The sequence below is a fragment of the Oncorhynchus masou genome, chromosome 8, assembly GCF_036934945.1.
Source record: "Oncorhynchus masou masou isolate Uvic2021 chromosome 8, UVic_Omas_1.1, whole genome shotgun sequence".
Taxonomy (NCBI): domain Eukaryota; kingdom Metazoa; phylum Chordata; class Actinopteri; order Salmoniformes; family Salmonidae; genus Oncorhynchus; species Oncorhynchus masou.
This window is the reverse complement of record NC_088219.1, coordinates 2,894,637-2,908,147: the sequence shown is the minus strand read 5'-3', so window position 1 is coordinate 2,908,147 and position 13,511 is coordinate 2,894,637. Positions and strand designations below refer to the sequence as shown.

Here is a 13,511-nt window from a genome sequence, read left to right as displayed (position 1 = left end):
CCCATTGACTCTCTCTCTCTCTGTCTCTCTCTCTCTGTCTCTCTCTCTGTCTCTCTCTCTGTCTCTCTCTCTCTCCCTCTCTCTCTGTCTGTCTCTTTCTCTCCCCCTCGCTCTCTCTGTCTGTCTGTCTGTCTGTCTGTCTGTCTGTCTGTCTGTCTGTCTGTCTGTCTGTCTGTCTGTCTCTCTCTCTCTCTCTCTGTCTCTCTCTCTCTCTCTCCATATCTGTTTCTCCATCAACCATACACTCAGCACACATAAAGGAGAGAGAGAAAGAGAGAAAGAAAATAAGAAGAAGAAGGTGAGACAGAGACAGAGAACACTGGAGAAAGAACCCAGACCGTGGAGCATTCAGACAGAGACAGAGAACACTGGAGAAAGAACCCAGACCGTGGAGCATTCAGACAGAGACAGAGAACACTGGAGAAAGAACCCAGACTGTGGAGCATTCAGACAGAGACAGAGAACACTGGAGAAAGAACCCAGACTGTGGAGCATTCAGACAGAGAACACTGGAGAAAGAACCCAGACCGTGGAGCATTCAGACAGAGACAGAGAACACTGGAGAAAGAACCCAGACCGTGGAGCATTCAAACAGAGAGACAGAGAACACTGGAGAAAAGAACCCAGACCGTGGAGCATTCAAACAGAGAGACAGAGAACACTGGAGAAAAGAACCCAGGCGTGGAGCATTTCGGGTGACAAAAAGGTTTAGAGACAAAAAGAGAGAGAAAGAGAGAGAAGGAACGAGAGCAATAGAGGAGAGGAAAGAAGCTCCTTGCTGAGTCAGGAAACAGTGTGATACTGCAGAGAGAAATAATTATATTGTGTCACCCTAGCAGGGGGTTAGATAGGGGAGCAGTGTGGAGGGAAGGAGGGAGGTGACAGAGGAGAGATTCTTTTTTTTCACTGTGCTTTGTGTACGTTCACCTTCAACCACCGTTTCATCCTCGTCAAAGGTGTGTGTGTGTGCGTGCGTTCGTGTGTTAGAGGTTCAACCTATTCACACAAAGGGTGGTTGTACCCTCAATCCCAAGGGAGGCTGTACGCTCTTGACACCTGACAATTGGCTTTTCATATTATAGAGAGAACCCTCTCGCTCCCTACAGAGAGCACAGTAAAGCCTGTAATAGATGACATGGTAATATGGCAACGACATCACACCGGATAGACGTCAGCGTTCAACTCTCTACCAGAACGTAGACGCAGCTGCCTTCAATTTCGTCCACTAGGGGCAATGTGAGCACACACTACCAGCCCGTAGGCTAACAGATAAATGAAGGGTTTTAAACTAGGTGTTTGCTCGGCACTTGAATACATTGTTTCTGTTTTTATCTGTATAGCTCTGCATTTTTATTTATTTAACCTTTATTTATTTAACCTTTATTTATTTAACTAGGCAAATCAGTTAAGAAAAATGTCTTATTTACAATCACAGCTTAGCGGGTGAACAGTGGGTTAACTGCCTTGTTCAGGGGGCAGAACGACAGATTTTTACCTTGTCAGCTTTCGGTTACGAGCCCAACGCTCTAACCACCAGGCTACCTGCCACCCCAATCATGCATTGACATGACTGGTTAATGGTAGGTGGGGGCGGTACATCCTGTATAAACACAAAATCACTACCTAGACATCTTCCTTGACAACAAACATTGAGAACTTTGACAAAAGGGTATCAGAACAAATTCACAAATGTAAAAAAACAAACATTTTTGATACCTTGTGTAGGGATTTCTAACACAGGGGTTTGAACTCCTGGAAAGATATCGGGGAGGTGTCTGCTCCTTCTCTCCCTCTCTGATGCTCGAGGGCCCCAGGTTGACCTTCATTACGCACACCTGCTACCATCATTACGCGCAGCAGCACTCATTGGACTCACCTGGACTCCTTCCTGTTGTTGATTGCCCCGTCTATAACTGTCTGTTCCCCCATTTGTTCCCTGTGCCTGCAATGATGTCGTTATTTTGTCCCCTGTCCAGATGCTGTTCCTGTCCTTTTTCATGTCTGTCGTTTATTAAATATTCCTGTACCTGCTTCGTGTCTCCAGCGCCGATCCTCACAAGAGATAATGGAGATAAAGAGGTCAGGGGGTAATGTTGATAGATGAGGTAAAGAGGTCAGGGAGGTAATGCTGATAGATGAGGTAAAGAGGTCAGGGAGGTAATGCTGATAGATGAGGTAAAGAGGTCAGGGAGGTAATGCTGATAGATGAGGTAAAGAGGTCAGGGAGGTAATGCTGATAGATGAGGTAAAGAGGTCAGGGAGGTAATGCTGATATATGAGGTAAAGAGGTCAGGGAGGTCATGTTGATAGATGAGGTAAAGAGATCAGGGAGGTAATGGGGATAGATGGAAAAAGTTCAGGGAGGTAATGATTTAGATGCACTATTGTAAAGTGGCTGTTCCACTGGATGTCAGTGGATGTCAGAAGGTGAATTCACCAATTTGTAAGTCGCTCTGGATAAGAGCGTCTGCTAAATGACTTAAATGTAAATGTAAATGTAAATGTTGATAGTTGAGGTAAAGAGATCAGGGAGGTAATGGGGATAGATGGAAAAAGATCAGGGAGGTAATGCTGATAGATGAGGTAAAGAGGTCAGCGAGATCATGTTGATAGATGAGGTAAAGAGGTCAGGCAGGTACTGGGGATAGATGGAAAGAGATCAGGGAGGTAATGCTGATAGATGAGGTAGAGAGGTCAGTGTAATAGGGGATAGAAGAGGCTGCATAATGCATATATTTAGCTGTTTTCGCTGCATAATGTTTATAAGTTGTTATTTTTCAGGTTTAGTGACTGGCCAATGCTAACTCATTCGTATAAGCAGTTAGCATAGCTAGTATACAGTATTGCAGTTGATTGATGACGGTTGTCACGTCCTGACCTTAGTTCCTTTTTTTATGTCTCTATTTTAGGTTGGTCAGGGCGTAAATTGGGGTGGGCATTCTATGTTTTCTTCTATGTTTTGTATTTCTATGTGTTTGGCCTGGTATGGTTCACAATCAGAGGCAGCTGTCAATCCTTGTCTCTGATTGAGAACCATACTTAGGCAGCCTGGTTTCTACCCTTGAGTTGTGGGTAGTTGTTTTCTGTTTAGTGTGTTGTTTCACCCGACAGGACTGCATATTGGTCCGATCACTCCTACTCCTTCTCCTCAGACGACGAAGAGGAGGAGGAGACGAAGAGGAGAAGCGTTACAACGGTAACATGAGCATGTTTTGTATTGGACATGTATTGGGGTTTGACATCCAGCATTATACTCAGATTTGTACCTCAATATAGTGTGAAATACACACAATAGTCTAAATGTAGGTACGTTTTGCTGGAGCGCAATGGGGACATTTGGGATGGACAAGCAGGTGGGGAAAAGGTTGCAGTTTATTTTTTTTTACTTCATGTTATCTTGTCAAGCACCGGGAAACGGTGTCCAACATCTCAGAAGAGGTTTTGAAATCAGACACTGTGGCTGGATTAATAACAAGAATTGTATCTTTAAAATGGTGCCTAAATTTGATTTATGAGATTTCTGTTGATTTGTATGTGGCGCCCTGCAATTTCATTGGCTGTTGGCGAGGGGTTCCGCTAGCATGCCTTCCCTCTATTTAAAATCAACCATATTACTTTCCCCATGGCTTCCACAAAAAGACGTTTGACATGTTTCTACAAACTTTACGGATACCATTTGGAATTTGTGTCTGCTCCGTCGTGACCGCTCGAGCTTGTGGATTTCTGAACATAACGCGCCAACCAAATGGAGGTATTTTGTATATAAAATAATCTTTATGGAACAAAAGGAACATTTATTGTGTAACTGGGAGTCTCGTGAGTGCAAACATCCGTAGATCATCAAAGGTAAGCGATTCATTTTATTGCTTTTCTGACTTTCGTGACCAATCTAATTTGCTGCTAGCTGTTTGTAATGTTTTGTCTGCTGAGAGAGATGTCCTTACATAAATGCCTTTCTCCGTAAAGCTTTTTTTAAATCTGACACAACAGGTGAATTAACAAAAGGCAAAGCTGTGTTTTGGTGTATTGCACTTGTGATTTCATGAAAATGTAATATTTGTAGTAATGTAATTTGAATTTAGCACTCTGCAATTCAGCAGATGTTGACGAAAATGATCCCGCTAACGGGATGGGTGCGCCCAGCTACCGCCCCCGGTTACCCCCCCGGCTACCCCCCAGTTACCCCCGGCTAACCCCCAGTTACCCCCGGCTACACCCTGTCTACCCCCGGTTACCCCCGGCTAACCCCCAGTTACCCCCCGGCTACACCCTGTCTACCGCCCCCGGTCACCCGCCCGGCTACCCCCGGTTACCCCCGGCTACCCCCGGTTACTCCCTGGCTAACCCCCGGTTACCCCCCAAGCTACACCCTGTCTACTCCCTGGCTAAACCCCGGCTACCCCCACGGTTACCCCCAGTTACAACCCGGCTACCCCCCAGCTACCCCAGCGGTTACTCCCCGGTTACCCCCTGGCTACCCCCCCGTTTACCCCCGGCTACCCCCCCGGTTACCCCCGGTTACTTCCCGGCTACCCCCGGTTACCCCCGGTTACCCCCGGTTACCCCCCGGCTACCCCCGGTTACCCCCGGTTACCCCAATAAAGCATTCGCCAACTCCTGGACAGTCTGTGGTGCACCGTGGCGTTGGTGGATGGAGCGAGACATGATGTCCCAGATGTGCTCAATTGGATTATGTCACGTCTGTCACATGTGCTCAGTGTGAACCTGCTTTCATCTGTGAAGAGCACAGGGCGCCAGTGGCGAATTTGCCAATCGTGGTGTTCTCTGGCAAATGCCCCACCTGTGGACGTCGGGCCTTCATACCACCCTCATGGAGTCTGTTTCTGACCGTTTGAGCAGACTCATGCACATTTGTGGCCTGCCGGAGGTCATTTTGTAGGGCTCTGGCAGTGCTCCTCCTGATCCTCCTTGCACAAAGGCGGAGGTAGCGGTCCTGCTGCTGGGTTGTTGCCCTCCTGATGTACTGGCATGTCTCCTGGTAGCGCCTCCATGCTCTGGACACTACGCTGACAGACACATCAAACCTTCTTACCACAGCTCGCATTGATGTGCCATCCTGGATGAGCTGCACTACCTGAGCCTCTTGTGTGGGTTGTAGACTCCTTCTCATGCTACCACTAGAGTGAAAGCACCGCCAGCATTCAAAAGTGACCAAAACATCAGCCAGGAAGCATAGGAACTGAGAAGTGGTCTGTGGTCACCACCTGCAGAACCACTCCTTTATTGGGGGTATCTTGCTAATTGCCTATAATTTCCACCTGTTCTCTATTCCATTTGCACAACAGCATGTAAAATGTATTGTCAATCAGTGTTGCTTCCTAAGTGGACAGTGTGATTTCACAGAAGTGTGATTGACTTGGAGTTACATTGTGTTGTTTAAGTGTTCCCCTTATTTTTTTGAGCAGTGTATTTATATTGTACAGAATAACAGTATATAATAGTTCTCCCCAAGTTCTGCAAAATGTCTAAGACATCCTGTAACTCATATAGCCTCTCCCAGTCCTCCTTGCGTGAGTTTCCCTGGCAACCACATTTTAATAAATCTAAGCTCTCTCTGACAGCAGGAAACCAACTTATCAGCATGCAAAAACTCAGAAGTGGGTTTGACAGAGACTTGACCTTCCATCACAAGTATATAGGGTCATATCGATGTGACCGAGTGTAAGCATCTTCTGACAGGTGGCTGGTTTCATCAGGTCTGTAGCAGCCTTGTGTTCTCAGAAAACCAGACAACCACGGTGGGATCCAGACGGAACGAGTCTGAACGTACTGTCGTTTTCTGCTTTCTGATATTGTCTGAAGGGCACAACACTCAAAATAGGTTTTAACACACACACACACACACACACACACAGACCTTACAGCTGATCATAACATCATTTATGAACCCTTTAAAAAGTATGAGGCTTTGGGTCAATACATTTAATACATAGACATGGAATCACTGGGCTCTTTAATAATGTAACACCAGTCCGTTTAATAATGTTTACATTACTGCTTTACTCATTTCATATGTACATACTGTATTCTATTCTACTGTACGTATCAATGCCACTCTGACATTGCTCGTCCTAATATTTATATATTTCTTAATTCCATTCTTTTACTTTTAGATTTGTGTGTATTGTTAGATATTACTGCACTGTTGGAACTAGGAACACAAGCATTTCGCTACACCCGGCAATAACATCTGCTAAATATGTGTATGTGACCAATAAAAGGAAATTTAAATTGTTTTGGCATCTATGTTGGTTGTACTAATACCATCCAACCTCTCCTTGACTGACTGACTGACTGGCTGACTGTCTGGCTGACTGGAACACAAGCATTTCGCTATACAAGCAATACCATCTGCTAAATATGTGTATGTGACCAATAAAAGGAAATTTGAATTGTTTTGGCATCTATGTTGGTTATACTAATACCATCCAACCTCTCCCTGACTGACTGGCTGACTGGCTGACTGTCTGGCTGACTGACTTACTGGCTGAATGACTGACTCTCTGACTGACTGGCTGGCTGACTGGCTGGCTGGCTAGCTGTCTAGCTGGCTGACTGTCTGTCTGGCTGGCTGGCTGACTGGAACACAAGCATTTCGCTATACCAGCAATAACATCTGCTGGTTATACTAATACCATCCAACTTCTCCTTGACTGGCTGGCTGGCTGACTGGCTGGCTGACTTACTGGCTGGCTGGCTGGCTGACTGACTGACTGACTGACCGACTGGCTGGCTGGCTGACTGGCTGACTGACTGGCTGACTGGCTGGCTGACTGACTGGCTGACTGGCTGGCTGACTTACTGGCAAGGTGGGCTGGCTGACTGACTGACTGACCGACCGACTGGATGACTGACCGACTGGCTGGCTGATTGACTTGCTGACTGGTTGATTGGCTGGATGGCTGACTGATTGACTGGCTGGCTGGCTGAGTGATTGACTGACTGACTAGCTGGCTGGCTGAGTGATTGACTGACTGGCTGGCTGGCTGACTGACTTGCTGGCTGGCTGATTGACTGACCTACTGACTGGCTGGCTGATGGTCTGGCTGACTGGCTGGCTGATTTATTGGCTGGCTGGCTGATTGATTGACTGTCTGGCTTGCTGACTGGTTGATTGGCTGGCTGACTGGTTGGCTGACTGGCTATCAGGCTGGTTGGCTGGTTATCAGGCTGGTTGGCTGGCTGACTGGTTGGCTGGCTGGCTGGCTGATTGACAGACTGACTGGTTGACTGGTGAATGTCAGCCCTGCTATAGATCGGCAATCAATCAAACCCACCCCGCTGTAGATCACCATGGTGTGTCTTTATAACAGTGTTTAACCTTGAGAAGAGGCTATCTGCTCCCATCTCATTAAAACACAATCACACTTCAACCATCAGTCACACACACACACACACACACACACGAATGCACACACAAACACACATTCACCCTATTTTGTACGGTGCTGCTATTCGCTCTTTATTGCACAGTCTACTAGTTTACCACCTACATCTACAGTACCAGTCAAAAGTTTTAAAACACCTACTCATTCAAGGGTATTAATTTATTTAGACTATTGTCTACATTGTAGAATAATAGTGAAGACATCAAAACTATGAAATAGCACATATGGAATCATGTAGTAACCAAAAAAGTGTTAAACAAATCAAAATATATTTTATATTTGAGATTCTTCAAAGTAGCCACCCTTTGCCTTGATGACAGCTTTGCACACTCTTGGTATTTTCTGAACCAGCTTCATGAGGTAGTCACCTGGAATGCATTTCAAATAACAGGTGTGCCTTGTTAAAAGTTAATTTGTGGAATTTCATTCCTTCTTATTGCGTTCAGTTGTGTTGTGACAAGGTAGGGGTAGTATGCAGAAGATAGCCCTTTGGTAAAAGGCCAAGTCCATATTATGGCAAGAACAGTTCAAATAAGCAAAGGGAAATGACAGTCCATCATTACTTTAAGACATGAAGTTCAGTCAATCTGGAACATTTCAAGAACTTTCAAAGTTTCTTCAAGTGCAGTCGCAATAAAACATCCAGCACTGTGATGAAACTGTCTCTCATGAGGACCGCCACAGGAAAGACCCAGAGTTACCTGTCTCTCATGAGGACCGCCACAGGAAAGACCCAGAGTTACCTGTCTCTCATGAGGACAGCCACAGGAAAGACCCAGAGTTACCTGTCTCTCATGAGGACCGCCACAGGAAAGACCCAGAGTTACCTGTCTCTCATGAGGACAGCCACAGGAAAGACCCAGAGTTACCTGTCTCTCATGAGGAACACCACAGGAAAGACCCAGAGTTACCTGTCTCTCATGAGGACCACCACAGGAAAGACCCAGAGTTACCTGTCTCTCATGAGGACAGCCACAGGAAAGACCCAGAGTTACCTGTCTCTCATGAGGAACACCACAGGAAAGACCCAGAGTTACCTGTCTCTCATGAGGACCGCCACAGGAAAGACCCAGAGTTACCTGTCTCTCATGAGGACAGCCACAGGAAAGACCCAGAGTTACCTGTCTCTCATGAGGACAGCCACAGGAAAGACCCAGAGTTACCTGTCTCTCATGAGGACCGCCACAGGAAAGACCCAGAGTTACCTGTCTCTCATGAGGACCACCACAGGAAAGACCCAGAGTTACCTGTCTCTCATGAGGACCGCCACAGGAAAGACCCAGAGTTACCTGTCTCTCATGAGGACCCCCACAGGAAAGGAAGACCCAGAGTTACCTGTCTCTCATGAGGACCGCCACAGGAAAGACCCAGAGTTACCTGTCTCTCATGAGGAACACCACAGGAAAGACCCAGAGTTACCTGTCTCTCATGAGGACCACCACAGGAAAGACCCAGAGTTACCTGTCTCTCATGAGGACAGCCACAGGAAAGACCCAGAGTTACCTGTCTCTCATGAGGACCGCCACAGGAAAGACCCAGAGTTACCTGTCTCTCATGAGGACCGCCACAGGAAAGACCCAGAGTTACCTGTCTCTCATGAGGAACACCACAGGAAAGACCCAGAGTTACCTGTCTCTCATGAGGACCACCACAGGAAAGACCCAGTTACCTGTCTCTCATGAGGACCGCCACAGGAAAGACCCAGAGTTACCTGTCTCTCATGAGGACCGCCACAGGAAAGACCCAGAGTTACCTGTCTCTCATGAGGACAGCCACAGGAAAGACCCAGAGTTACCGCTGCTGCAGAGGATAAGTTCATTAGAGTCACCTGTACCTCAGATTGCAGCCCAAATAAATGCTTCACGGAGTTCAAGAAACAGACACATCTCAACATCAACTGTTCAGGGGAGACTGCGTGAATTAGGTCTTCATGGTCTAATTGCTGCAAAGAAACAACTACTAAAGGACACCAATAAGAAGAAGAGATTTGCTTGGGCCAAGAAACATTGTTTGTTGTGGGGTGCTTTGCTGATCATACACACTGTCATGCGCATAAACCATTTGACCTGGGTTCCTTCAAATATCATCAAATGTCATGAAAACATGATTATGACCTGTTAAACTCTGAATCCCTCCGGTGACATAGTATTATTTAAGGTGGTACGTTAGTACCTTCATAAAGAACATTTCATCTTTAAAACTAGTCCTACAAAAACACATGCTTTAGGTTAAATGTAAAGGTGTGAACTGTGGAATTCTGATAAAGGTCAGAAACGACCCCCACCCCTACAGCAGACCACCCCCACCCCTACAGCAGACCACCCCTACAGCAGACCACCCCTACAGCAGACCACCCCTACAGCAGACCACCCCCCCTACAGCAGACCACCCCTACAGCAGACCACCCCCCACCCCTACAGCAGACCACCCCTACAGCAGACCACCCCTACAGCAGACCACCCCTACAGCAGACCACCCCCCTACAGCAGACCACCCCTACAGCAGACCACCCCCCTACAGCAGACCACCCCTACAGCAGACCACCCCCCACCCCTACAGCAGACCACCCCCCACCCCTACAGCAGACCACCCCTACAGCAGACCACCCCCCACCCCTACAGCAGACCACCCCTACAGCAGACCACCCCCCACCCCTACAGCAGACCACCCCTACAGCAGACCACCCCCACCCCTACAGCAGACCACCCCCACCCCTACAGCAGACCACCCCTACAGCAGACCACCCCCACCCCTACAGCAGACCACCCCCACCCCTACAGCAGACCACCCCTACAGCAGACCACCCCCACCCCTACAGCAGACCACCCCTACAGCAGACCACCCCCACCCCTACAGCAGACCACCCCTACAGCAGACCACCCCCACCCCTACAGCAGACCACCCCTACAGCAGACCACCCCCACCCCTACAGCAGACCACCCCTACAGCAGACCACCCCCACCCCTACAGCAGACCACCCCTACAGCAGACCACCCCCACCCCTACAGCAGACCACCCCTACAGCAGACCACCCCCACCCCTACAGCAGACCACCCCTACAACAGACCACCCCCACCCCTACAGCAGACCACCCCTACAGCAGACCACCCCCACCCCTACAGCAGACCACCCCCCACCCCTACAGCAGACCACCCCCACCCCTACAGCAGACCACCCCTACAGCAGACCACCCCCACCCCTACAGCAGACCACCCCTACAGCAGTCCACCCCCCTCCCTACAGCAGACCACCCCCCCACCCCTACAGCAGACCACCCCCCACCCCTACAGCAGACCACCCCCACCCCTACAGCAGACCACCCCCACCCCTACAGCAGACCACCCCTACAGCAGACCACCCCCCTACAGCAGACCACCCCCACCCCTACAGCAGACCACCCCCACCCCTACAGCAGACCACCCCTACAGCAGACCACCCCCACCCCTACAGCAGACCACCCCTACAGCAGACCACCCCCTACAGCAGACCACCCCTACAGCAGTCCACCCCCTCCCTACAGCAGACCACCCCCACCCCTACAGCAGACCACCCCTCACCCCTACAGCAGACCACCCCCCATCCCTACAGCGGACCACCCCCACCCCTACAGCAGACCACCCCCCACCCCTACAGCAGACCACCCCTCACCCCTACAGCAGACCACCCCCGCCCCTACAGCAGACCACCCCCACCCCTACAGCGGACCACCCCCACCCCTACAGCAGACCACCCCCCTACAGCAGACCACCCCCACCCCTACAGCAGACCACCCCCCCCCCTACAGCAGACCACCCCCCACCCCTACAGCAGTCCACCCCCCACCCCTACAGCAGGCCACCCCTACAGCAGACCACCCCCACCCCTACAGCAGACCACCCCCACCCCTACAGCAGACCACCCCCCACCCCTACAGCAGACCACCCCCCACCCCTATAGCAGACCACCCCCACCCCTACAGCGGACCACCCCCACCCCTACAGCAGACCAGCCCTACAGCAGACCACCCCCACCCCTACAGCAGACCAGCCCTACAGCAGACCACCCCTACAGCAGACCACCCCCACCCCTACAGCAGTCCACCCCTACAGCAGACCACCCCCACCCCTACAGCAGACCACCCCTACAGCAGACCACCCCCCCTACAGCAGACCACACCTACAGCAGACCACCCCCCACCCCTACAGCAGACCACCCCCCCACCCCTACAGCAGACCACCCCCCAAAAAATGGAGATTAAATTGCGTCGTAGGTTGAGACACAGCAGCAACAACAACAAACAACAACAACAAACAAAAAAACATATCTCTTAAAGAATTTATAATCCAACCCATTGAAACACAATTGAAACATTTTGAAAGTGCAGGATTGCACAACGTCTCATGCCTTGTTTTTACAGGAATTATATACAGTACATATGAGAAGAAACGTGAAACCCATTGCTTCTGGTTTAGGTAGTGAGTCACTGTGACAAAACGGCTGACTGGATTTTCAGGCCTGTCATCTTAAAATGAGTGATGTTACGTTTGATACCGATAGCAGTTTGAAGCTGTTCATAGCAGTGCGCCGTGTGTATCCCTTTTATCAGAATCACGTGATCAATGACGTCCAAAGCTTTGTTTCGTCGAACAACCACCAGATTGGTTTTGTTAGCAATTGATGTTTTTCTTCAACAGCCGTGTTAGCAGTTGATGATATTCTTCAATAACACAGACTCCAAAGCAAATCAGGGGTATAAAAATAGATTTATTCAGAGAGGACAAATCATAGATGTCATGCTGGGTGGTAGATGTTCAGTCTCCCCTGTCCTCAGCTTTACTCCACAGAACAAAGGAACAGGATGCCATTTATAACCCCTCACACTAGCCTGCGGTTGACCAATCAGAAGTCCTTGCAGTACAACTGGGCCAATGGTCAAATAACAAGTATCCTGCTCCAGACTCAATGTACAGACCAATGAAAGCATAGCACACGTAGCTCTGAATTCAGGAGTGACATTCCACAGATTCTAAACAGCTATTGACCTGAAACCCAACAACCTATTTACAATTCCCTATTGACCAGTAGTACTCTAGTTTTAAGTTCTCATCCTCTGCGTTGTTTGTTCAAAATAATCTTATATTGCCCCCTAGACCATTTTAAAAATAAATATACTTAAAATGTTGTTGTTTTTTTTTTTACAATAGAAAACATGAAAAAATAAACAGAATAAAAAACATTTAGCACCTTGTATTCCTATGGAACACAAGGGGCATATTGTACTTATTGCCATTGCAAAAAGAAATAGATTTCACACAAAGTTATAGAAAAAAATGGTCTCAACAGGTGTGATACCACATTTGAGAGAGCATGGTTGATTGCAGCACTGAGGACAGTTACCGCGGGCACATTGACCACAATCTGGAGTACTTCTGCTGTCTTATCCGGTGTCCTGTGTGAATGTAAGTATGCTCTATCTAATTCTCTCTTTCTCTCTTTCTTTCTCTCTCTCGGGGGACCTGAACCCTAGGACCATGCCTCAGGACTACCTGGCATGATGACTCCTTGCTGTCCCCAGTCCACCTGGCCGTGCTGCTGCTCCAGTTTCAACTGTTCTGCCTGCGGCTATGGAATCCTGACCTGTTCACCGGACGTGCTACCTGTCCCAGACATGCTGTTTTCAACTCTCTAGAGACAGCAGGAGAGGTAGAGATACTCTTAATGATCGGCTATGAAAAACCAACTGACATTTACTCCCGAGGTGCTGACTTGCTGCACCCTCGACAACCACTTATTATTATTTGACCCTGCTGGTCATCTATGAAAATTTGAACATCTTGGCCATGTTCTGTTATAATCTCCACCCGGCACAGCCAGAAGAGGACTGGCCACCCCTCATAGCCTGGTTCCTCTCTAGATTTCTTCCTAGGTTCTGGCCTTTCTAGGGAGTTTTTCCCTTGCCACCGTACTTCTACACCTACATTACTTGCTGTTTGGGGTTTTAGGCTGGGTTTCTGTACAGCACTTTGAGATATCAGCTGATGTAAGAAGGGCTTTATAAATAAATTTGATTTTGATTTGATGTGATGACGAAGACCCTTATGATCCCACAATATTCTTGTGAAC

The 13,511-nt window shown here is 48.6% G+C and overlaps 1 protein-coding gene across 1 annotated transcript; it reads left to right on the top strand.

The window, feature by feature from the left end:
* Positions 1 to 4,129: 4,129 nt before the first annotated feature.
* Positions 4,130 to 11,719, top strand: LOC135543702 (uncharacterized). The gene is made up of 2 exons (XM_064971069.1): positions 4,130 to 4,624; positions 9,896 to 11,719. Exons 1-2 carry the CDS (start codon positions 4,130 to 4,132, stop codon positions 11,717 to 11,719), a joined length of 2,319 nt encoding a protein of 772 aa, XP_064827141.1.
* Positions 11,720 to 13,511: the final 1,792 nt, after the last annotated feature.